At 55.8% G+C, this 22,872-nt stretch overlaps 1 protein-coding gene across 1 annotated transcript in view; it reads left to right on the forward strand.

Annotated features, from left to right (window-relative positions):
* Map2k2 (mitogen-activated protein kinase kinase 2) overlaps positions 1-22,613 on the forward strand; it is a gene marked incomplete in the record, with an annotated part of 23,142 nt that extends 529 nt beyond the window's left edge. The window contains 10 exon segments of the mRNA XM_005405811.2: positions 2,666-2,876; positions 9,664-9,810; positions 14,632-14,709; positions 15,195-15,246; positions 15,327-15,451; positions 16,310-16,523; positions 18,593-18,657; positions 19,484-19,545; positions 20,580-20,625; positions 22,292-22,613. Of these exon segments, the coding sequence (XP_005405868.2) occupies positions 2,666-2,876; positions 9,664-9,810; positions 14,632-14,709; positions 15,195-15,246; positions 15,327-15,451; positions 16,310-16,523; positions 18,593-18,657; positions 19,484-19,545; positions 20,580-20,625; positions 22,292-22,402 (1,111 nt within the window).
* Between the last annotated feature and the right edge of the window lie 259 nt (positions 22,614-22,872).

Genomic DNA, 22,872 nt, shown 5'->3' on the forward strand with positions numbered 1-22,872 from the left:
CGCAGTAGGAGGCTCACTGCGGGGAGATGGGGCGATGGGCCCGGGGAGGAAGCGTCGGGGCGCTGGAGGCGTCTGCAGGGCGAGACCCGGAGAGGCCCCGAGCAGGGAGGTGCGGGGCGAGGAGGGAAGCCGGGCCGGGGCAGACGCTGCAGGGGGAGGGTAGGCTGTGGGGCCCGAGTGGGGAAATGAGGGTGATCTGGGGTGCAGGAGGGAAGTGACGCACGGAGGGGTCCCCGAGTGGTGCGGTTCGGGGGGGAGGGGAGGGAGGTTCGGGGGGGCCCTGAGGGGGAAGAGCAAGACCAGCGAGGAAAAAAAAAAGACGAACGGTGTGTGAGTGCTGTGATGGTGACGGGGTGGGGACCCCCTGGGAAGAGAGCATGAGGCGAGGGGCACCTCAATGCAGAGATCTGATGCACGGAGGCCCCTGTAGGAAAAGATGGGCTCAGGGACCCCAGAATAGCAAAAGGAGGCATGAGGGGCCCCTGAATGGTAAAGTGAGGGTGGGGGAAGCCTGAGAGGACGGGATGCAGGGAGTGGTCCCCAGTGAGTGACTTGGGCTGAGAGGTCCCGCGGTAGCAAAATGGGGGTGATAGGCAGGTGTGAGTGGTCGGAACCAGGTCAGGTTTCCTGATTAATGAGATAGGATAAGGGGAGATCCCTGCAGGGAAAAGATGGGGTGACGGGGTCCCCAAGTGAGGATGGGTAAGGGAGATGGGTGTAGGGAAAAAGATGAGTGGGGAGCATCCTAGGTAGTGAAATCATAGTAACGGGGGTCTCTGAGTGCCGGGGGGACCTGGATCATGCCACAGTGACATCGAACCCTGCGCTGCACACCAGCCAGGGTATTTGGGGTACGTCACCGTGAGAACATGTTTGGTGACCTTAAACACTCAACACAGGTGAGGTGGGGACGCTTGATCCATGTGTTGTGAGTAAACTATCATAACCAGACACTTGGCCATGTCCAGCAGGTGTGGTCCTCCCCCCCCCCCCCCGCCTGTAATCACAGCACACGGGGAGGCTGAGGCAAGAAAATCACAAGTTTAAATGAAGCCTGGGCAACGTAGTTAGACTGCATCTCAAAGAAAAGTGGGGGTGTTAGCTCAGGCCGGTAATTCCAGCATTGACGATTAACCGGCTGACTCCAGAGGCATCCTTGATGTCACAGCAGAGCTGCTTCATCAGCCCTGCAGTGAAGAATGCGTTCATTCATTCACTGGTATCCATTCCTCCGTTCCCCTCTTGGACCTCTCAGTATCTTGGCATTGCAACATCCTAGTCTTTGCTGAACAGGTGTGCCGTGGGTCCTTGCTCGGGCTCCTGGCCCTGGCTCAGGGGCTTCCTGGTATGTGACCTCCGGCAGGGTACTCAGCCCCTGCAGGCCTGCTACTCCTGTCTGGGCTGTGACTCCATAAGACCTGCTTCCCCAGGTGCCAGTGAGAACGCAGTGAGGTGTCCCCCACCCGGAAAGGGGTGCCTGCCAGTCAGCTCATTGCAACACCAGCCCAGGTGACATCACCAGGCAGCTGGTTACATCTGCTCTGGTGTGCGTGCCCCTTGGCTCACAACTGTAAGTGGATAATGGTGGAGCTTCAGGACTGGATGCTTCCTGTCAGAACACCCTTTCTGCCGTCATCCCCTGCTGGCATCTCCTCAAGAGCGGCAAACCTTGGTGACCGGGACCCTTGGAGGCACCTGTTCTGTAGAGACCTGAACTTGGGTCTGCGGCTGTGTGCTCCACAGCCCTATTGCAGTCAGCCCTCCGTCTGTGACATAGCCAAGTCCAGGAGGCTGGGAAGCGTGCAGTGCCAATTCTGGATTTCAGGCTTAATTCCAAAAAATTAAAATAAACAAGCATTACTTTTATTCCCATTGAAATTTATTTATTTGTTTGCCATACTGGAGATGGAACACAGAGTCTTTGCACTGAGTTACACTCCAGCCCTTTTTTTATTTTGTATTTCAATATAGAGTCTTAGGGGCTGGGGATTTAGCTCAGCGGCACAGTGCCTGCCTGGCAAGTGCAACGTCATGAGTTCAATTCCTGGTACCGGGGGAAAAAAAAAAATATATATATATAGAGTCTTAGTTAGCAGTTGGGCTCAACCTTGCGATCCTCCTGCCTCAGCCTCCGAGACCTCTGGGATGGAGGAGGGTGCATAAGTTTGCCTGGCTCTGATTGGGTTTGAGAACTGCATGTGTGTCGTGCTCCACATACCTTTCACAGTAGTGTGTGACGACGTGGCGGGATCGTGCTGGTTGTACTTAGTGCTCTAATGTCATCTACACTGTTTTAAGTTCCCCCACAGCCTTCCCTCCCTCCCCCCAGTGCTCAAGTTGACACATGCACGAACCGTGCAGTTTCTTCTACACTTGCTTCTGGTTCTTTGCTCTGAAGCCACTGCACACATTTGTTCCCCAACCTAAGTGTAGACAGACGGGACACAAGTTCGAGCCCAGCATAGACGACTTAGCAATTCAGTGAGACCCTACCTCAGAATAAAAAGTAAAAGGGGCTCCATGGTAGAGTGCTTTCCTGCTAGCTGATATGCTGTTGAGTGCAGGAATCAGGTCCCTGTCCCTTCTGCATCTTCCCGGAAGTTGGCACGTGGCCACCGTGTGGGCTCACAGGTCCCTGTTAACCCTGGCCCTGGGCCCCTTGCAGAGCGAACCTGGTGGACCTGCAAAAGAAGCTAGAGGAACTGGAACTAGATGAGCAGCAGAAGAAGCGGCTTGAGGCCTTCCTCACCCAGAAAGCCAAGGTCGGCGAGCTTAAGGACGACGACTTTGAACGGATCTCAGAGCTGGGGGCCGGCAATGGCGGTGTGGTCACCAAGGTCCAGCACAGACCATCAGGCCTCATCATGGCCCGGAAGGTGAGCAGAAGCTTGTGCAGGACCACTGACCACCCGGGGCCCTGCTCTTGCTCAGTGTGTGGTGGAGACAGGTCTTGGGAAACAGGAAAGAGATTCAAGAGGTAGCCAGGCCTCTTGTCCGGCTGGCGGTCTCCAGGGACCATTTGTCCCCAGAAAGAGCTATTTCCAGCTGCTCAGTTAGGGTTCTCCTGAGAAACAGGCTCAGTAGGTTGTGTGTGCTGGAGGGGATGGAGCCCAGGGCCTCAGGCAGGCGCCCACCTCTAAGCCACACGCCCAGCCTGAGAGAGGTGGAAGGAGTTGGCTTACAAGATTGTAGGGTCTGGTGGTTGTGCACTGTGCAGGTCGTGCAGTGAGGCTGGAGCCCCAGAGAATAGCTTGTTTCTGCACGAGTCCCAAGGCCTTGCTCTTTTGTGACCTTCTCCCTGATTAGATGAGGCCCACCCCATGACAGAGTCACTTGCGTTACCCAGAGTTAACTGATTTAAATGTTCATTACATCTGAAGAGACCTTCCTGTCAGGCATGGCAGTGCACACTTGTTATCCCAGCACCCTAGGAGGCTGAGGCAGGAGGATTGCAAGTTTGAGCCCACCTTGGGCAACCTAGCAACTTAACAAGACCCTGGCTTTAAATTTAAGGCAGGGGTAGGGGAAAGCTGGGGATGTAGCTCTGCAAACGCCCTGGGTTCAATCACCAGTACCAAACAAATACATACAAAATACCTTCCTAGGACCATCTAGATCTCTAGAATGGGGTTCAGCAAACATCTGGGCCTCATGGCCCGGTCCGTGACAGTCATCTGTCTGTGGCGACCACACACCGTGGCGCTGCTCACCCGCCTGCCTACCCACACTGGCTCCAGGCCAGCCTTTCCCTCCACTCTGATGGAGAAGAGTCCCAAGAGGGGCAGGGTGCTGAGACGAAGAACATATGACCCTTTGGGACCAGTGGCTCCGAGACATAACTGGGGGGACTTTGCATTGGCCACAGCCCATCGTCTTGCAGTCCCTGCCTGCCCTGCCGGCTGCATAGGCCTCTTATGTCCCAGGGGCTCCGTCCTACTCCCCGTGGGTCTCTGTGGGGATTTACCTCTGCAGATGTTTCTTCCAGAGCATTCCCACTGCACCCCAAAATCAGCACTTGCTGTTTCTGCCCCTTCGTGCAGGTGGCCTTTGCCAAGCTCTGGGCATGTTGGGCCTGCCTTGCCCTGCACCCTGGTCTGGGGTCAGCAGGGACCCTGAGGACAGCACCGAGTGCATATGTCAGGCCCTGCTCAGACCATCAAGGATCTTTTGGGTGGTCCCTCATGTGCCGGGTGGTGGACAGCCTGCGTCTACCTGCAGCAGTGCCGGTGAAAGACACAGGGATGCAGGAGCCAGAGCTCCAAATGCAGAGTGGCACGGGAATGGGGCAGTGTGGTCCCACCATGCCCAGCATGCCCCAGTCCATTTGGTTTGCAGGGATTATTCTGATGCATGTGAGTTGCCAGGAGTTCACCAAGCCCACCAGATCTACAAGGCCTGAGAAAACTGCACTCTCGAATTTGCTTAACTGTAAAGGTTTCTGCTCCCTAGTGTGGCCTTTGGTCCCTTCCTGTGTACTCCTCTGAGCCGGAGGAGCAAAATGCCTGGGTCGCTTGAGGCAGGAAAGACCAAGAAAGACCTCAGTTTGCCTTTTTTGCCTTGGGCTTCTCCCAGTCCCTTTGTCCCACAGGAGACCTGGCCTTTGGGCTATGCGCCACATTCTTACGCTTGTCTGCCCCGTTCTAGAGCGGCAGTCACAGCGTGCTCAGGACCACTGACTTCCGCATCGCTTTTGCAGAGGACACCACAGCTGATGCTGGCCCCTCATGTTTTCTCATTTAAGCCCAGATCATAGCTAGGCGCAGTGGCTCATGCCTATTATCCTAGCACATTTGGAGGCTGAGGCAGGAGGAGTGCAAGTTCAAATCTATCCTGGGCAGCTTAGTGACTTAAGAAGATCTGTCTCAGACTTTAAAGAGAATTGAGAATGTACCTCAGAGTCGAGGCCCTGAGCTCAGTCCCTAGTATGGGGGAATCCAGTTCCACTATGTGGGTCGGAAACCCAAGGGCCACTTGGGTCAGGGTCTGGAATGAGTACAGAACCTTGCAGGACACCCTTGATTACGGACCCTGACGGATAGGCTGCTGTCAGGGCTGAGCATCCAGAATCTACTGCACTAAAGTTCCCGGCCCATCTCCTCACTGGCTTCCTGCACTGGTCCGCACAGAACGGTCCCCAGATTCCGTCACTGCAGCCGCTGTGGACAAGCAGCAGGTTGGAGCAAACAAGAGGACTCCAGCCCAGAGAGGGACACCTGTGCAGCTCCCAGGGGCTGCCACTGGGCATTTTTGACAACTAACTCCAGAGGTTGCAAGTATGGTCCAGGTCACGCTTCTGCTGTCCAAATCCCAGCTCCCAAGCGGTGAGTCTGTGATCTGTGATGCAAGATGTGGCTGCAACCGTGATCACGCCAGACCTAGCCCAGCATGCAGGGTGGCACCCGCCCCGCTCTCTCTTCAGAGTTTTTACCCAGCAGGACCAGGCCACAGCGTTAATTAAAGCAATGTGTGATTTTAAGCACCAGGGACTGAACCCAAGGCCTTTGCACTAAGCTGCCCTCTCCAGCCCTTTTTACTTTTTATTTTGAGACAGGGCCTCACTAAGTCACTATTGCCCGGGTTACACTCAAACTTGAGATCTTCCTGCCTCATTCTACTAGAGTACTGCAGTGACAGGCGTGCACTAGCACTCCTGGTTCTGGCATTCTCGGTGGCTTCTGGTCGGAGTCTTGAGTTCACTCTACAGATGAGATCAGGCACGTTCAGGGTGATATGGCGGTAGATGTGAGCTCACTCTACAAACACTGGCTATCCCAGCACCGTCAAAGCCAAACTCAGCCACAGTCCCTTGTACAAACCCCACTTGCATACAGCTTCTGCAGCAGTCAGGAAGCCCCTGCCTGCATAGCCCTATTTCCCGGTAAGGACTCTAAGGTCCCCGGGGACCTGGGGTATTCATCACCTCTTCCTCCTGTAAAGCCTCACAGGTGCTCGGTGTCCTTGCACTGTTTACCTTCTGGCTCCTGTCACATTCCTGATCAGAGCTGGGCTATCCCTGTAGCAATCCCTGCTCAGATAGGACCACCAGGCCATTGAGACAGTCAGTCCCATCAAGGCATCCAGGTGAGCAGAGCACACCCAAGGTCCACAGGCTTGGTGTGAAAAAGAATCTCCGTGGTATTTTTACACTGATCTCATGTCTAAACTGTAGTTCTAAAATGGGACACGGCCTGGTGTGGTGGCACACACCTATAATGCCAGCACTTGGGAGACTGAGGTAGGAGGATTGCTGCATGTTAGAAGGACTATGTAGTGATTTCAAAAGACCATGTCAGGGAGGGAAAAAAAAAAAAAGAGTTCAAAACAAGACTGGACAATTTAGGGAGTCCTGTCTCAAAAAATAAATGGGCAAGATGACCAGGTATCATGACAAGTGTCTGTAATCCCAGCTCTCTGGGAGACTGAAGCAGGCCTATAGGTTCTAGGCTGGTGTAGGCAATTTGGTAACATACGGAGATCTTGTCTCAAAATAACAAAGAGCTTGCCAAGAGCAGTAGCATATACTTATAATCCCAGCTCTTGGGAGGCTGAGGCAGGAGAATTGTGAATTTGAGGCCAGCCTGGACTACATAGTGGGTTTAAGACCAGTCTAAATTATAAAACAAGACCTTGTCTCAAAAACACAATATACAAAGTGCTGGAGATACAGCTCAGTGCAAAGGCCTTGAGTTACATCCTTGGCACTGCCAAAAATAAACAAAAAACAAAAAGCAGTAATTCTTTTGATATATTGGGTTCAGCAAATACAGATACAGTATCCCATACTTAGGGCCAGAAGTTTTTCCAGTTTAGTGTTTGGTCTGGTTTGGTTTGGTTCGGTTTTTTTGAGACAGGCTGTCATTATGTAATTCAGGCTGGCTGTGAACCACTGTGTACCGAAGGCTGGCCTTAAACTCACTGTGATCTTCCTGCCTCAGCCTCCTGACTGCTAGGATTACAGGTGTGCAACACCACACCCAGCTGGGATATTTTTTGGGGAGGAGTTTGGAATATTTGTCTGGGTTTTGTCACCTTAGCTTTCCTGGTCCAAAATGCTCCAAACCAAAACTGCTTGACTGTTGTCAGTGCTCAGAAGGTTTCAGAAGTCACTGGGGATGTGGAAGACCCTGGGTTCCACCCGTGCCCCAATGCCACACACAAAAAAGTTTCAGGTTTTCAGATTAGAAACGCCCATCAAATCACTCACCTTGGTGGTTTTTTATGTTTTGTGTATTTTGGCTGGTTTTTTGTTGTTGTTGTTGTTTTTGTTTGTTCTTTGTTTTTTGTTTATTTGTTTGTTTGTTTGTTTTGGGACAGAGTCTCTCTATATAGTTCAGGCTGGCCTTGAATTCAAGGTTATCTTCCTGCCTCAGCTTCCTGACCTGAGTGCTAGGCTTATAGGCATGTACTACCACACTCATCTGATTTTTATTTACTTACCTGTGTTTGTGTCGGAGAACCTTCCCTCTGACCTGCTGTTCCAACCCTTTTTATAATTTTGAGACAGAGTCTTGGTAAGTTGTCCAGGCTGCACTCAAACTGCCTCAGCCTCCCACAGTGCTGGGATTACAGGCATGTGTCACTACAGTGGCCTTTTTTACTTTTTTTAAAGTCACAGCACCTCAGTGGCTTACAATTAAATACTGAGCTTGCACTGTATCTCCTTGGACAGCAGCACTCGGGACCATCCACACTGCCCGCCAGCTGGCCTTGCCTGTCCCCGTGGCCTGTGCCGTTTTGAGCATTGAGCCTGTGCTGCTTGTGAACCACACCTGCTGCTCACGAATGGGAACCCTGAGAGTCGGGCTGGAGGAGGGAGGGGACACCTCAGCACTCCCTGCACACCCCAGTCGCAGCCACTCTCAGCCTCTGTGCCCCGGAGGCCACATCAGCCCCTTCATGCCCTGGTGCCCTCCAACAGGCAGCTCTTTGTCCCTCACCTTGTCCCCTTGGTTATGCCTGAGGGTGACGTCCTTGAAAGGCTGGGCCTGCTGTCACCTTGGTGCTGCCGTTCCAGTGTGCTGGTCTGTGCCCTAATGGTGTTTGGCCCAGTTCGCTCCCTGTCGCCGAGCACACGTCCGCTTCCTCGTTCTCTCTCAGACCTGACTGTGAGCGTTGGAGCAGTTGCTGAAAGCTGCAGACAGCCACCCTTGGCCTCCCCTCTGCTGCTACACGAGGGGAGTGTCCTGAGAGCTGGCACGCCTGGGGCTCCCCCTGACACAGGTCCGTCCCACGGTGCCACGGTTCTTCCTTCCCTTGGGCTCAGTGGCTGGTGGTTGTTCGTGGTGTTTTTATCCCGTGTTTTCTGAATCTCCAGGGGATCTTCCTGCATTTGGAGAAATGATGAGTTCGAAGGCAGTTCTCTCTGTCCATGTGGACTCCAGTGGTGGGGAGGTTAGCAGCCTCCAGTGCCCTGAGGCCAGGTGCTGGGAACACCTCACCTGCTGCCTCAGCCTGGAGGAAGTGAGGCCCAGACTCCCTGTGTGCTGGTGCGTGCTGGCCTGGGGCAGTGGGGCGTGGTTGCCTCCTAGGTTTGACAGCTTAATTGAGATGTAACTCACGGGGACTTCTCGGTGTACTTCTTCCAGAGTATATAGCTCTTGGGGTTTTGTTTCTTTCAGTACAAGGGATTGGACCCAGGACCGTCTCTCTGAGCTTTATTGCCAAGTCTTTTTTTATTTTGGGACAGGGTTTATTAAGTTCCTATGTTTCCCAGGCTAGGTTCAAACATGCAGTCCTCCTGCCTCAGCCTCCAAATGCTGGAATTACAAGAGTGCACCATCACATCCCGCTCAATGGCTTTTCTCTTTTAGGATGTTCGCGGTGGGGGTTTTTTTTCCTTTATTTTAAATTTTAAAAATAGGGCTGGGGATTTAGCTCAGCGGCAAAAGCGCCTGCCTGGCAAGCGCAAGGTCGTGAGTTCGGTTCCCGGTACCGGAGAAAAACCAAAAAAAAATTAAATAAATAAAAAATAAAAGGAAGAAAACATTAACAGACACACTGACATTTACAAAATAACACAAAAACAATACAAACAATATGTATTTTCAGATAAGGTGATAGGAAATTAACAACGGTGGCTGTCTGTGTTCAAATTGGTTGCTCAGATAAACAAGTATAGGCATGTGGCACCGTGTTGTGTATGTATTACTGCAGTTTGAGAACATTCCCAACAAAAGGCAGTTTCCAAAAGGAAGCCCTGTTCGTCTCCATAAACAGTCACCCTGTCCACCCATGACCCCCGGCACCCAGGTCCACTTCCTGTCTCTGGAGGTGCCTGTCCTGGATGATTCCTGTCCGTGAAACCCCATGCTGTGTCCTCTGTCTGGCGTCCTCAAGGTCCATCCATGCTGTGGCCAGTGGCACACCCTCACTCCTTTTCCTGACCAAATGATACTCCAGTGTGCGGATAGACCTCGCTGGGTGTCTCCACTGCCCACCCATCGCTGAAATACAGATTGTCCCCTCTTGGCTGTCACGGAGGGTGGCATTGTGGGCCTTGATGGCAGAGGTGCTGTTGGGCACACACCTGGCAGTGGTCTTGACCTGCAGCTGGGTTGGTCCTGACTGGTTTTGTGAAGACAGTCAGAGCCCAGGACCACCACCCACCCACCTGCCCTCGCTTTCCTGGCATCCCTGAGCGGCCCGGCCTCCCTGCTGTTGCAGCTCATCCACCTGGAGATCAAGCCGGCCATCCGCAACCAGATCATCCGCGAGCTGCAAGTGCTGCACGAGTGCAACTCGCCCTACATTGTGGGCTTCTATGGGGCCTTCTATAGCGACGGGGAGATCAGCATCTGCATGGAGCATATGGTGAGTGAGGCCAGGCGCGGGGGTGGGGCCAGGCCTGGGCGGGCCCTAGTGAAGGTGGGGCAGGTACCTTGCGGCGTAGAGACCAGGCCTCCCGAACTCAGGACAAGTGCCCTGGGATGGCAGAGCTCCTAGTGTTCTGAGGTTGTAGTCTGCTGTTCCCTCTGGGGGAGGCAGGCATCTCTGGAGCTGTTCAGGCGGCAGCCAGGCTGGGACCCCAGTCTTGGGTGAGGGTGTGGGCACCCATCTTTCTATACCTCTTGGCAGGCTCCAGTGTGCCTCTTGTTGGCTGTCAGGCCCCAAACTGGGTGGGATCAAGCACACCAAAAGCAGAAGTGGTCGGCGGCCACTGCCCGGAGGAAGTGCTGCTCCCCCACACATGTGAACCGCTGTGTCAGGTAGCAGCCTCGCTGCCGGCTTCCCTTGCAAAACCAGGATGAGGCAGCTGTCATGTCGGCTGGGGTGAGGTTGCTGTTCCAGCACGCAGGCCCCAGTGACAGTTTTGTAAGGAAGGCAGGAAGTGAGTTTGAGCAAGAGGCCCTGCTTAGCTGTGGGGTCCCAACCCTAGGGGTGGGTGTCCTTGCATAGTCCTGGGGTCCCAGAGCAGCAAAGGCAGAAGGAAGGAGAAAGGGCTCTTAGGGCTGTTCTCTGAGGCCTCCTGCTTCCCTGCAAAAGAGGGGGAACCTCGAATGCCGCCCCTCACCTTGTGTGTTGGTAAGTGTCACCACCACTGTAGAGCGAGAGACATGCTCAGGCCAGGCATGGTGGCACATGTCTTATCATCCCAACATTCTGGGAGGCTGAGGCAAGAAAGTCACATGTTTAAGGCCAGCCTCTTAGTGAGATCCTGCCTCTAACTAAATAAGTAAAAATTGCAGGGGATGCTGCTCAGCTTGCCTGACATGCTCAAGGCCCTGGGTTCCATCCTCAGACCCTCATGAATGAATAAGGGGCAGGTGGTGTTGCCTATATGTCCACTGCTAGAATTTATGATTATTGAAAAAACGAAAAACATAGCACAGGCCAGGGAGCAACCTGAGGGCTGGTGGGGTGGGAGCAGGCCGGTCTGGAGGGACAGAGGAATCTCCTCAATCCAGGCCTTATCCTCACCCAGGTGGTCTCTGAGTTTCCCTGTGTGCCGAGGTTTCAGCATTGGCTGTGTTCTTTGCATTTGTCACTCACGGGCCACCTCTGGAAGGGGACTGGGGTGTCTGAGTGGTGGTTGGGGAAACTGGGGCCGGGCTCAACCCCGCCTCTTGAGCTCGGTGCCAGGCCCCAGGGCTTCCTGTGTGAGCTGAGGTTGGTGTCAGTGCCCATCAGGCTATAGCCAGGGTGAGTTAGGCCTCAGGTGACGCCTGCACCTGCAGAGTGTTAAACTGATGACAGCCCTTGTCCTGCCGCTGCTCCCCTGCCCTGTGTGGCTTTGCCAACCCCATCTTGTCTGTCTTTCCCATCATTGGCTGTCTGCTTGGTTAGCACCTGCCTTGGTCCCTTTTCTTTTACTGGGATGGACGACCACAGGTGGCTGAGTCACACTGGAGCAAGGGTTACATGGCTCCCAGTTCAGGGGGCCGGAGGCCAGGAGCTTGGCAGGGCATCTGCCCAGCTGCCAGGACAACTTCAAGCCTTGACCTGACGCAGGCTGGTGGGAGGTGGGGGCCGGCTCCTACACAAGTGAGCGCCTTGCTGGGCATGGTGATGCATGCCAGCCTGTAATCCCAGCAATCGGGAGGCTGAGGCAGGAGGATTGTTGCGAGTTTGAGACCAGCCTGGGCTACAAAGTGAGCTCAAGCCCATCCTGAACTGCGTAGCGAGACCCTGTCTCAAAAAGACAAAGGAAAAAAAAACAAGTGAGGGCCTGGACCATGGGCTTGCTCCATAACCACCTGTCCTACGGTGACTGCCCTCACCCCAGTATCTCCCACCTCCCCTCCACACCACTGCATGAGAGACCAACTTCAAATGGAGTTTTATAGGGGACATACCACCCCTAAGCCATACCAGTATTCCTGTGTCCCTAATTCTTTGGGGGGTTAATTTTGAGACAGGGCCTTTCTGTGTAGCCCAGGCTCGCCTCAAACTCGCAGCATCCTCCTGTTTCATTCATCCTCCCATGTTTTGGGATTACAGTTCTTGGTGACTGGAGCTCAGGAACAACAGAGCTGGCCAGGTCTCTGTGGCCTCACCTGATACTGGAAAAACTCGAGCTGATCCCAGCAGGCAGTGGGGTGACAGGGGCACATGCAGGTGACCAGCCACATACTGAGCACACAGAGGCCCCACATGGCATTTCTTGGGTCTGCTCCGCTCTGCAGAGGAGCTGCTCCCTCATGTGCAGTAATGGGAAGTCAGCCTCAGGCAGGGGCGCAGAAGGACACGGCCTCCTCTTGGTATCAAGTGAAGCCAGCCCATGTGCTAAGAACACCCCCAAAGCACGTTATTAAGTGTGTGAGGCAAGTAGGGATAATTGGAGCTCAGGCTGATGTGGGCCTGTTTGTTTGGCTGTTTTTCTTTTTGGTTTTGATTTTTTGGGGGACCAGGAATCGAACTCACAACCTCACACCTACTAGGCAGGTGCTGTGCCACTGAACTGTATCCCTGCTCTAGCCTGTTTGTGTATTTGTCTCAGCTTTTGTTGGGTGGCGGGGTACATGCTTGTAATCCAAGAATTCTGGGAGGCTGACGCAGGAGAATAGTCGAGTTTGGGGCCAGCCTGGGCAACTTACTGACTTATTGAGACAGTGTCTCAAAACAAATTTAAGAGAGAAAAACAGAGAGGGAGAGAGTTGGGGATGTAGTGCACAGTGCAAAGGTTTTGGGTTCAACGAGAGACAGAGATGAAGACAAGACAGAGAGGGAAAGAAAAAAGAATAGTATTGTGCACCGTCTGCTGGGTACAATTTAAATAGCATTTGAAACATGCAGAGCACAGTGCCTGGTCGCACAGTGAGATCCGGGGTCGTACAGCCCTGGATGCCGAATCTCTCGACGCCGCATCCTACCCTGGGACTCGGGCGGACCACTCACCCTGCTGCCTTCAGGGTATTTTAGCTGTAGGCCACAGTCTCACCAGGGCCATCCTGTCCCCACGCTGGGCCATGTCTGGGGACATTCGTGGCTGTCACAACTGCAGGAGCTCCTGGCAAGGGGTGGTGGAGGCCCGAGCCCAGGATGCCCTCCCTGCGCCCCACGGCCAGGGTGAAACCTGGGGCCCTCGGGAGAGGCCCAGCCCCACGTCGCCTCCCAGCGCATGTCAGCGGTTTCCTCTTCCAGTTGACGTTTGTTACAGCTCTGCAGACAGTTAAGAATGAGAGGTGCCAGAGAGCAGAGGTTACAGTTTTAAAACAAAACACAACCAAGGTTTTATTTTTTTTAATTCTTCTAAAGTTGTTTGAAACAGAGCAAGCTGAATGTGGGGTGGCACCCACCTGTCACCCAATCCCTCAGGAGGCTGAGGCAGGAGGATCATTGTGAGTTGAGACCAGCCTGGGCTACCTAGCAAGAGCCTGTCTCAAGGAAAAAAAAAAAAAGAAAAAAAGCTTCATTGCCATCCTGGGCTATATATCGCCTGTCAGAAGACACAAAAACAACCAACCAACCAAAGGCAGTAATCCAGACTGAGGCAGGAAGATCAAGAGTTCAAGCCCAGCCTGGGCAAGTTAGTAACTTAGCAAGCCTCTGTCTCAAAAGAAAAGAAAAAATAGAAGGGCCAGGGCTGCAGCTCAGTGCCAAGGCCCAGGGTTCCGTCCGCAGTCTGGACTAGCGCTGCCTGCTCGCCCGGCCCAACCGGCCTAGCAGTCCCTCCTTAGCTCCCAGTGTGGGCCACACCCGCCACCCATTTGCCCATGTGACTGTCACCCTCCTCCCAGAGCTGCTTGGCGGGGTCACCTGTGGGTTCCGGGGCCTCAGAGCTTGCTTGGGGCAGAGAAAGGACACAGGCTGCTCTCTTGCCTCTTGTCCCCAAGGGACTTGAAATGTCCCAGGAAGGCAGAACACTGTAGGGTCCCAGAGAACTGTGGTGGGTACCGGCTCCCCAGCTGCACCTTCTGGGTTCTGGTTTCCTGTCTGTCAAGCCCAGAGGTGGCAGGCATCTGGCCCACAGCGAAAGACAGCCATGTCACCTCCTCGTGTCCTGGGGCTGGCCCCGCAGGCAGGCCGGCAACTCACAGCTTTGGTCCCCAGTTAGCTGCCGGCCAGCCCGTGCCAGGCATGGTGGATTTGGGGCCACACCCCAGGTGGCAAGGGGCACCGACCGGGTGGTGATCTCTGGGTCCCCTGGAGGATGCTGGCACGGTGGCAAATGGGCACGTGGGAAATAGGGAGGGGGCTCGGTGCCCCTGTAACCTATTCTTTCCTTCCCGGGTGTCGCTTCTGCAGGGCCCTTGGGCATCAGGCCTGAGTCTTCTCGCCTCCATGGGAGGGGGGCGTTGTGGGGATGGAAAACCATACTGGATGTGGCCCTCGGCCAGCCTGCCTCCCACCCCGCCACCCCAAAGCCAGTTTGCAGGCAGTGGGACCTGGGCCAAAGAGCTGAGTCTTGGCTCGGGCTCTCTTGCCTCTGCCACTCAGGTCCTGAGCCTCGCGGCCCCTCTTGCCTGCACAGAGTCCGCAGGTTCATGCGGGTGCCCTGGGACCGTCCCTGTTCTGTGTCCTCATGTGGCCTTTGCCAGGGACTTGCCTGTGTTGCCTGGGGCGGAATGGCCACCCTTCTCCCAGCCCAGGGCAGCACCTCATTGTGTACCTGCCACCTGCCTGCCCTCTGGGGATGCCGTCCGCCTGTCCCTCCGTGACCCTCTCACAGTGGCATCTCCCTGTGCCTTCCAGGACGGCGGCTCCCTTGACCAGGTGCTGAAGGAAGCCAAGCGGATTCCCGAGGAAATCCTGGGGAAAGTCAGCATTGCGGTGAGTGTCCCGGGCCCACCCTGTGCAGTGGGCCTGGGCCTCCACTCCGGGCCAGTCATCTGCTCCCTGCCCAAGTTCAAAGGCTTCTTTGCTTTCTTTGTGGGCATTGAACCCAGGGCCTTCAGACTGAGCTACATGCCCAGCCCTTTTTATTTATTGCTTGATTGAGACAAGAGCTCATTAAGTTCCCCAGGGTGGGCTTGAACTTGTGATCCTCCTGCCTCAGCCTCCCCAAGTGGTGTCACGACGGGTGTGTGCCACCACGCCCGGTTCAGCCCCTCTTCTTGCTTGCCCACCACAGGGTTTTGTGAGGACTGGGCAGCTTCTGTACACATGGGCAGCGGTGGCCTGTCACTTGGCCCACGTCTTAGCCAGTTTAGCACAGCCTGAAATCTGTTCCCTCAGCCTGGCCCAGGCACAGTGGCCACGGGGCGATAGGGTGGGAGCCCCACTTCACCGTCCATCACCCCGTCCTTGGCCTGCAGGTGCTCCGGGGCCTGGCGTACCTCCGGGAGAAGCACCAGATCATGCACCGAGGTAAGAAGGCCCCGTAAGCCCAGCCCAGCAGCCGAGTGGTACCGGGCAGGCTGCCTTCAACCCCTCTCGTCTGTCCGCAGATGTGAAACCATCCAACATCCTGGTCAACTCCCGAGGGGAGATCAAGCTGTGCGACTTCGGGGTGAGCGGGCAGCTCATCGACTCCATGGCCAACTCCTTCGTGGGAACTCGATCCTACATGTCTGTGAGTTCCGATGCCCGCAGCTGCCTTATTTGGACACCATCGTCCACGTCCGCCAGGCTTCTCCTCCGTGGCTCCACCCACCTACCCAGCATGCTGCTGTGTCAGCTGCATCTCCTGAGGGGTTGTCGTCCATCCAGGGTTCATTTCTGAACTGAGGTCCTGGGCCCTCAGTGTTTTGGGAAATGATGGGGTGCTGGATCCCTGCAGGTGGCTCACAAGAGCAGGTGCTGGGTGGCCACGGAAAAGAGGCAACTTTGGCCTTCCCTGGGCAGTCACCCTCTTCCCAAAGTGCTAGGTATGTGGGGGTTTTTTGTTTTGTTTTGTTTTGTTTTATTTGACTGGAGATGGAACCTAGGACCTCTCACTGAGCCACATCCCTAGCCCTTTTTTATTTTTTATTTTGAGGCAGGATATCACTAAATCCCTAAGTTGCTCTGACTTGTGATCCTCCTGCCTCAGCCTTCCAAAATGCTGAGGTTATGAGTGTGCACCACCAACTGGGCTGCACATGGGCTTCTAAAGAGCCATTTCAGTGCTGGTGATGGGAGCCTCATCCCAAAGTCACGTCTGAAAGTGCTGTGGCTGGCTGAGATAGGAGGATCACTGCGAGTTTGAGACCAGCCTGGGCTACAAAGTGAGCTCAGGGCCAGCCTGAACTCAAGAGCGAGACACTGTCTCAAAAAGAAAAAACAAAACGAAAATGCTGTGGGTGGGGACATGGCCTTGCTGTCCTCCATTTCTTCAGTCTGTAGCCGTGGAAAGAGGGTGGCCCAATGTGGGGCAGGGCCGACAGGCTCCCTGCCCTGCGGGCTGCAGCTGCCAAGCCTTCCCCAGCCCACGTCCCGTCTCTTCCCACAGCCAGAGCGGCTGCAGGGCACGCACTACTCAGTACAGTCGGACATCTGGAGCATGGGACTGTCCCTGGTGGAGCTGTCCATCGGCAGGTACCCCATCCCCCCACCCGACGCCAAGGAGCTGGAGGCCATCTTCGGCCGGCCAGTGCTCGACGGCACAGAAGGACAGCCCCAGAGCATCTCACCGCGGCCCCGGCCGCCTGGACGCCCCATCAGCGGTAGGCCTACGACATCCGGTCGGGGGCGGGGGGGCGCCGTGGGCAGTGACCCTGCAGTCAGGCACGCTGCACCGGATGGATGGACGGCAGCTGCTCCTCCAGCCCCTCAGTGACCGCCACCTGTCCCCTGGGACCACAGCGGCCAGGTCAGCAGTCCTCAGACGGTTGGGTTTCTGGGGACAGAGCTGGAGTAGTGAGCGTCCAGACCTGGTGTGGTCAGGGCGGCTGCACCTGTTGTGACCAGCTGGAGGGATTTGGACTGTGGTTCCTTCCCGCTGGCCGGCTGGCTTTCCCAGCGTTTAGTATGAAACGGTTAAAAGGAGGCTGGGATGCGGCTCAGCGCTCAGTGGCTGAGTGGAGTTGCTCTGACTTGTGATCCTGGCGAGTGGAGGCCCTGGGTTCTATCCCCAGCACCGCGACAAAATGAAAAGGGAGCCAGGCAGAGTGCACACGCCTGCAGCCGCAGCACTTGGGAGGCTGTGGGAGGAGGATCACTTGAGAGTTGGAGGCTACTCTGGGCTACATAGTGAGACTTTGTGTCAAACAAGAACAAAAAAGGAAGGAAACATTCAAACATACAGGGAAAGTAAGAAAAAATTTCCTACAAACATTCCCGCTGCCATCTGCAGTGGCAGACACATGGCTGTTTGCACCGCTCCTTCCACCACACGCCAGAGTTTACTTGGAATGACCTTGGGGGCTGCTGGAGTCGGGCCCCACAGCAGAGCTCAGTGCAGAAGGGAACACCCCTCACTCAGGGTAGCCACCTTCATGGGGTCCTTTTGCCAGAGGGGTTCCTGCCACATGCTCTGCCATGCTGGGGGATGGGAGTTCTCAGAAGATGGAACTGCACCTGGGACCCCGGGACCCTGGGAGATTGTTTTGGTTTTGGATTTTTTTTTTTTTTTTTTGAGATTGCTTTCTGTTTTGTTTTGGGTTGGGTTTTGTTTTGTTTTGGTTCGGTTTTTTTGCCCCCAGTACTGGGGACTGAACCCAAGCGCTTTGCAGAGTGACATCCTCAGCCCTTTTTTATTTTAGGTTTTGAGTTGCCCAATGCCTGCTTCAAACTTGTGATCTTCCTGCCTCAGCCTCTCAGAGTGCTGGGACTAGAGGCATGCACCACTGTGCCCAGGCCAAGGTGACTTTTCTGTTGTTGTTGTTAAAGCCTTGGTGACTTTGACAGTCTGAGCCTGTTTCTCTCTAGTCCTGAGCTCAGAGCAGATCCTTCAAGTGTCTCGACCTCGCCCCAGGGGAGAGGCACCAGCCCTTTATCCTCGGTGGCCCCAGCCCCTCCCTGCCCCACTCCCAGATGGCACTTAGCTCGTCCTTCGGGAGCCAGGCGCTGTGGGGGTAGCTGGGCCACCCTGCAGGCGGCACCTCCCCTGGCCTGCGTGCCTGAGTCAGGACGGCAGGAGGCGAAGTCCAGCTGCCAGCCCCGACCCAGCCAGCTGGGTCTTGGACAGGGGTCAGCCACCCCCCGCCAGCCTCCCGTTCCAAGTGGCATCTGGGGCTTGCACTGTCACCAGCAGCAGCTCTGCGCAAGGTCACGCTGCTGTCCTTGCTTGCAGCCAGCCCCCTCCCCCCAGCCTGGTGCAGCCCAGCGCAGGGGGATGACTTTGGAACCCAGAAACAGCGCTAGACCAACTGTGTGACTTCTCAAAAACGTTCCTGCTCGTTTTGGCGTTCTTTTTCTCAGTGCTGGGATTGAACCCAGGGCCTTTGCCCTGAGCTACATTTCCAGTCTTTTTTTTTTTTTAAAAAAAAAAACAAGGTCTATCTGAGTTACTAAGTTGCCCAGGCTGGGCTCAAATGAAAACCTTCTGCCTCGGCCTCCTGGAATGCTGAGGACAGGCACCACCACACCTGGCTCTTTTGTTTGGTTGGTGATTCATGAGAGGCTCTGAGAGAAGTCACTCCCTGGGGATGAGCTCAATCCCAAGAAGACAGGTTGGGGGACTCTGTCACCGGTACAAGGAACAGCAGCATCCAACACACTCGGACCTGCACCATCACAGGAGTAGTGCTGTCATCTGTCCACCTCACTCCCTTTTCTGTCCCCTGCTGTGCAGGTCATGGAATGGACAGCCGGCCTGCCATGGCCATCTTTGAGCTGCTAGACTACATCGTGAATGAGGTATGTACCTAGTGCTTGATCTTGAGATTCTCCTGCCTCAGCTTCCCGAGTGTTGAGATGACAGGGCTGTATTAAAATGAGGAGGAACCCATATTTTCCATCACAGCCGCCTCCCAGGGAGACAGGTGTGCCGGTGGCCAAGCATTTGATGTGGGAGCCAGGCTGCGCCCCAAGTTTTGCCCCCACCGGTGCTTGGTCTGAGTGTGACTAGCTGCTGAGTCACCCCTTCTGCAGAGGGACTCCAAGTACCTCACTGGACTCTGGGAAGGAGGTGCAAAGACCCTGTGTTCTGTAGACAACCCCCCTCCTGCCCATGGGCGTGGCCGGCTGTCCCCTTGCACAGACAGCACGCAGAGTGAAGCGGGGACACAGGCCTGCACCAGCCACCCTCCCAGGAACCTGGGCAGAGCCAGGACAATTTGGGGCTTGGCTCTGGTTGGGAGCAGGTGGCAACTGACCAGGGTGGAATGGCCCTAGTGACACAGGTCTCCTGCGCCTGGCAGTGATGCCTGGGCTCAGCAGGCGCATCCTGGGGAGATCTGGGGCCTCCACCCCGAGCAGCAGGGCTAGGCCTGCTCCACAGCAGCCACCTATTGGGCGGCCCCGCCCTGGGACAGGTGACCACACAGCCCAAAGCGGCGCTGTTCCCTGCGCCCCCCCCCCACCGCCCCCGCACAGTTCCAGCACCGTCTGCTGCCTTGGGGATGACAGCACAGACCTGAAGCCCCAGAGGGATTGCCCAGTAGTGCATGCCCTGCACAGGGTGGCCAGGGAGGGGACAGGTGCCCAGGCCCACAGGGCTGACCACCCACTGCTCTCCCCACAGCCGCCGCCCAAGCTGCCCAGTGGTGTGTTCAGCCTGGATTTCCAGGAGTTTGTAAATAAATGGTAAGGTATACACATCATTGTGGCCAGGGTTGGCCACGCCCAGCCACTCCCTCAGACACCGGTCCCCTGGGTCCTGGACCCAGATGCGGGTCAGGAATCCCAGTCGGTCGTGCTAGATCTTGGACACCCAAGCCTACCTGGGAAGCCAGAGCCCCATGCAAACTGGATTTCAGGCCCTAGGTGATCCCGAGGCCCCTGCCCAGGTCCTAATCCCTGCTTCTAATGCCTGCAGTCCCAACACTGCCCGGCCAGCCTGGCCAGCTGAGTTTTGGGACCCTCCCACCCTCAGAAGACACAGTGGGATCTGTGATGGGGCCTTGTGCACACATGCAGGGGACCAAAGGGCTGCGGTGTGGGCCTGCTTCCCTGTCGGCCACCTGTGTTAAGAGTGGGTGGCACCCATCAGATGCTCCTGGGTGGGGAAGGGCACCACAGGCCCTTTGCATAACTGTTTAGCAGCTCAGTAGACATCCCTGTCTCTATGCGAGATTTTTTTTTTCCTTTTCTTACAGTACTCGGGATTGAACCCAGGGTCTTTGCACTGAGCTACATCCCAGCCCATTTTATGTTTTGATATGGGATCTCATTAAGTAGCCCAGGCAGGGGTTCAATTTGCAACCCTCCAGCCTCAGCCTCCCAAGTGCTGGGAGTACAGGTGTGCACCACCACACAGTGGGTGTGCCTGAGGAGCCTTTGGCCCTGAGCCGCTTTGCACTGCAGAACTGCTGAAAGCTCTGCTTTTTGTTAAAGGGTAACGTTCCATTTTGATGCTGGATTCCAAACATGGATTTTATTAGCAGTTGAGCTGTGGTGGCTGTGGTGCTGGTGACAGGCAGCAGGGTTTCCTGCCTTCTGTCTTCCTCTTCTCTCTCAGACCCTCCAGGCCCTTTCCAGGACACCAAGGGCAGCGAGGGACCCACTGCTGTCCAGACAGGGCCAGGTGGCCGAGCCAAATGCTCCAGGTCCAGGCCTCCTGATGGGCCTGGCACTGGACAGCATGGCACCCTGACCGTCCTTCTTGTCCCCATCCCCAGCCTCATTAAGAACCCAGCGGAGCGCGCAGATCTGAAGATGCTCATGGTAAGAGAACTTGGGGAGCCAGGCCTCCAGCTGTCCTGGGAGAGGGCCACACTGCATGCCTTCAGCAGGAGGAGCCCAGAGCTGGCCAGGGCCTCGGGCCTCAGAGGAACAGTGCTGGGGCTCTAGGCAGCTCCTGGGCCTCTGGCCTGGGAGAGAACCAGGCAGCCTCAGGTCCTGAGCCCTGACACTCTGGGTCTGCCCCCTGCTCCTGTCCACAGCCCCCAGGCCCAAGAGAGTGGTCTCGGCGTCCTCTCCTTAAATTCTCACCATCCCGGCATTCTGGGAGGCTGAGAGAGGAGGATCATAAGTTGAAGCCTAGCCTAGACAACTTTGCAACTTTTCAAGGCTCTGTATCAAAATTTATTTATTTATGTGTTTATTTATTTTGGTACCGGGATTCAAACTCAGGGCCTTGCACTTGCCAGGCAGGTGCTTGTGCCACTGAGTTATATCCCCAGCCTCTGTATCAAAATTTAAAAGAACTTACAAAAGAGCTGGGATGTAACTCAGTGCAAAAGCCCTGGATTCAATCCCCAGTACTACAATAAATAAAGTACTACTGCAAACAAAAACTAACTGGGCATGGTGGCACATGCCTGTAATCCCAGCATTCAGGAGGCTGAGGCAAGAGGATTGCTGCAAGTTTGAGTCCAGACTGGGCTACAGAGTGAGTTGAAGGCCAACCTGAACTGCATAATGGGACCCTGTCTCAAAAAGACAAAAAAAAGAAAGAAAACCATAAAACCAGGCTGTTTGCAGATGTAAGACACTGGTCCTAAGACAGCCAAACATGGCTAGTGACTGTTGGGATGTGGCATTTTGAACTAGTGAGCCGCACCCTTTGGGGCCTCTGCCTCGCGGCCTGCAGGCCCTGTGGTCAGACCACATGCAGTTCCCCCAGCCCTGGCTTTGCACCACAGGCTCTTTGCACAGCCCGCCCTCCTCACTCCCTGTGGCTCCTCCTCCTCCCACTGCCCCCTTTCACCTGTTTGCAGGGACAGCTCTGTGGCCAGGGCCTATTGACCCTGTGCTGTGGTCTGAACAGACGGCCTAGACCAGAGCTCGGGTGGGAAGAGCCAGTGTAGAAAGGCTCGTGACGGCTGCGTGTGTTCCATGGCTGCACCGTGGAGATGCAGGTGTGGGGCAGAGGAGCAGGGCGGAGTGTGGAAACAGCTGGGGCTTTTCACTTGGTTTGGGGGGGGTGCCGCTGGGATGGGACCCAGGGCCTTCACACTGCACTCCATCCCCCGCTGTTCTTATTCTTCATTGTGAGATAGGGTCTTCCTAAGTTTGGCTGGGTTCAAACCTGCAACCCTCCTGGCTCAGCCTCCCAGAGTGCTGGGATGACAGCTGTGCACCACACTGGCTTTAACCAGCTTCTTGAGGATTACCCTCAGGTTGAGGACAAGCTGGTAACTCCTCCTGAGACCAGAGAAGCTGGTGGCAGGTGGCGGTCATGTTGGACAGTGTGTGGGCAGCCATGTTGGACCATTCTGGTGGGGTGTGTGTGCCTGTGTAGCCTGGGGACACTGGTGGCTGTCATACCTGGGGACTCCTGACAGGGATGCTGCTCAGCACCTGCAGTGCCGGCTGCCCTCGCCACCTGTCGGGTGGCTCCTCCCGTCCCTCCTCGTCCCCTCAGCACCGCGCCCTCCCTCCCCTGCAGAACCACGCCTTCATCAAGCGCTCCGAAGTGGAGGAGGTGGACTTCGCCGGCTGGCTGTGCAGGACCCTGCGCCTCAACCAGCCCAGCACGCCGACGCGAACCGCTGTCTGACAGCGCCCGCCTGGTCCCGCCAGCCACCTCTCCTGCCCGTCTGGGCTGCGCTCTGGCCCTGCCAGGACAGGCCCGCGCTTCTCACCCTCCGCCCCAGGGGCCTTGGTGTCCGCGTCCCCAGGGGAGGGTGACGCGTGCCTGCTGTCATCGGGACCCTGCTTCCTTAGGCCTATACACAAGGAAACAAAACGAGAAGAAACTGCACACGCTGCCCAGTGTTTCTTTGTCACCTTTGTTTCCCCAACTCAGCCTCAGGGCTGCAGGCAGGGCGCGGGGACTGGGGAGCCAGGAGGGACCGGGCTGGGGGGCCTGAGACTGAGGCGCCGGCCTGGTCTCCGTGGAGAGTATGGCACCACCTGCACCTCCGGCCCTGCTGGGAGGGGCCCATTCCCCCTGCGCTGCCTCACTGTCCCCGGGGACCGGCCCCGGAGCTGACGCAGCTCTGCAGAGAGGAAGCGCTGGTTTCCAGC

Source organism: Chinchilla lanigera, unplaced genomic scaffold (assembly GCF_000276665.1).
Source record: "Chinchilla lanigera isolate Chin_1 unplaced genomic scaffold, ChiLan1.0 scaffold00094, whole genome shotgun sequence".
NCBI lineage: Eukaryota > Metazoa > Chordata > Mammalia > Rodentia > Chinchillidae > Chinchilla > Chinchilla lanigera.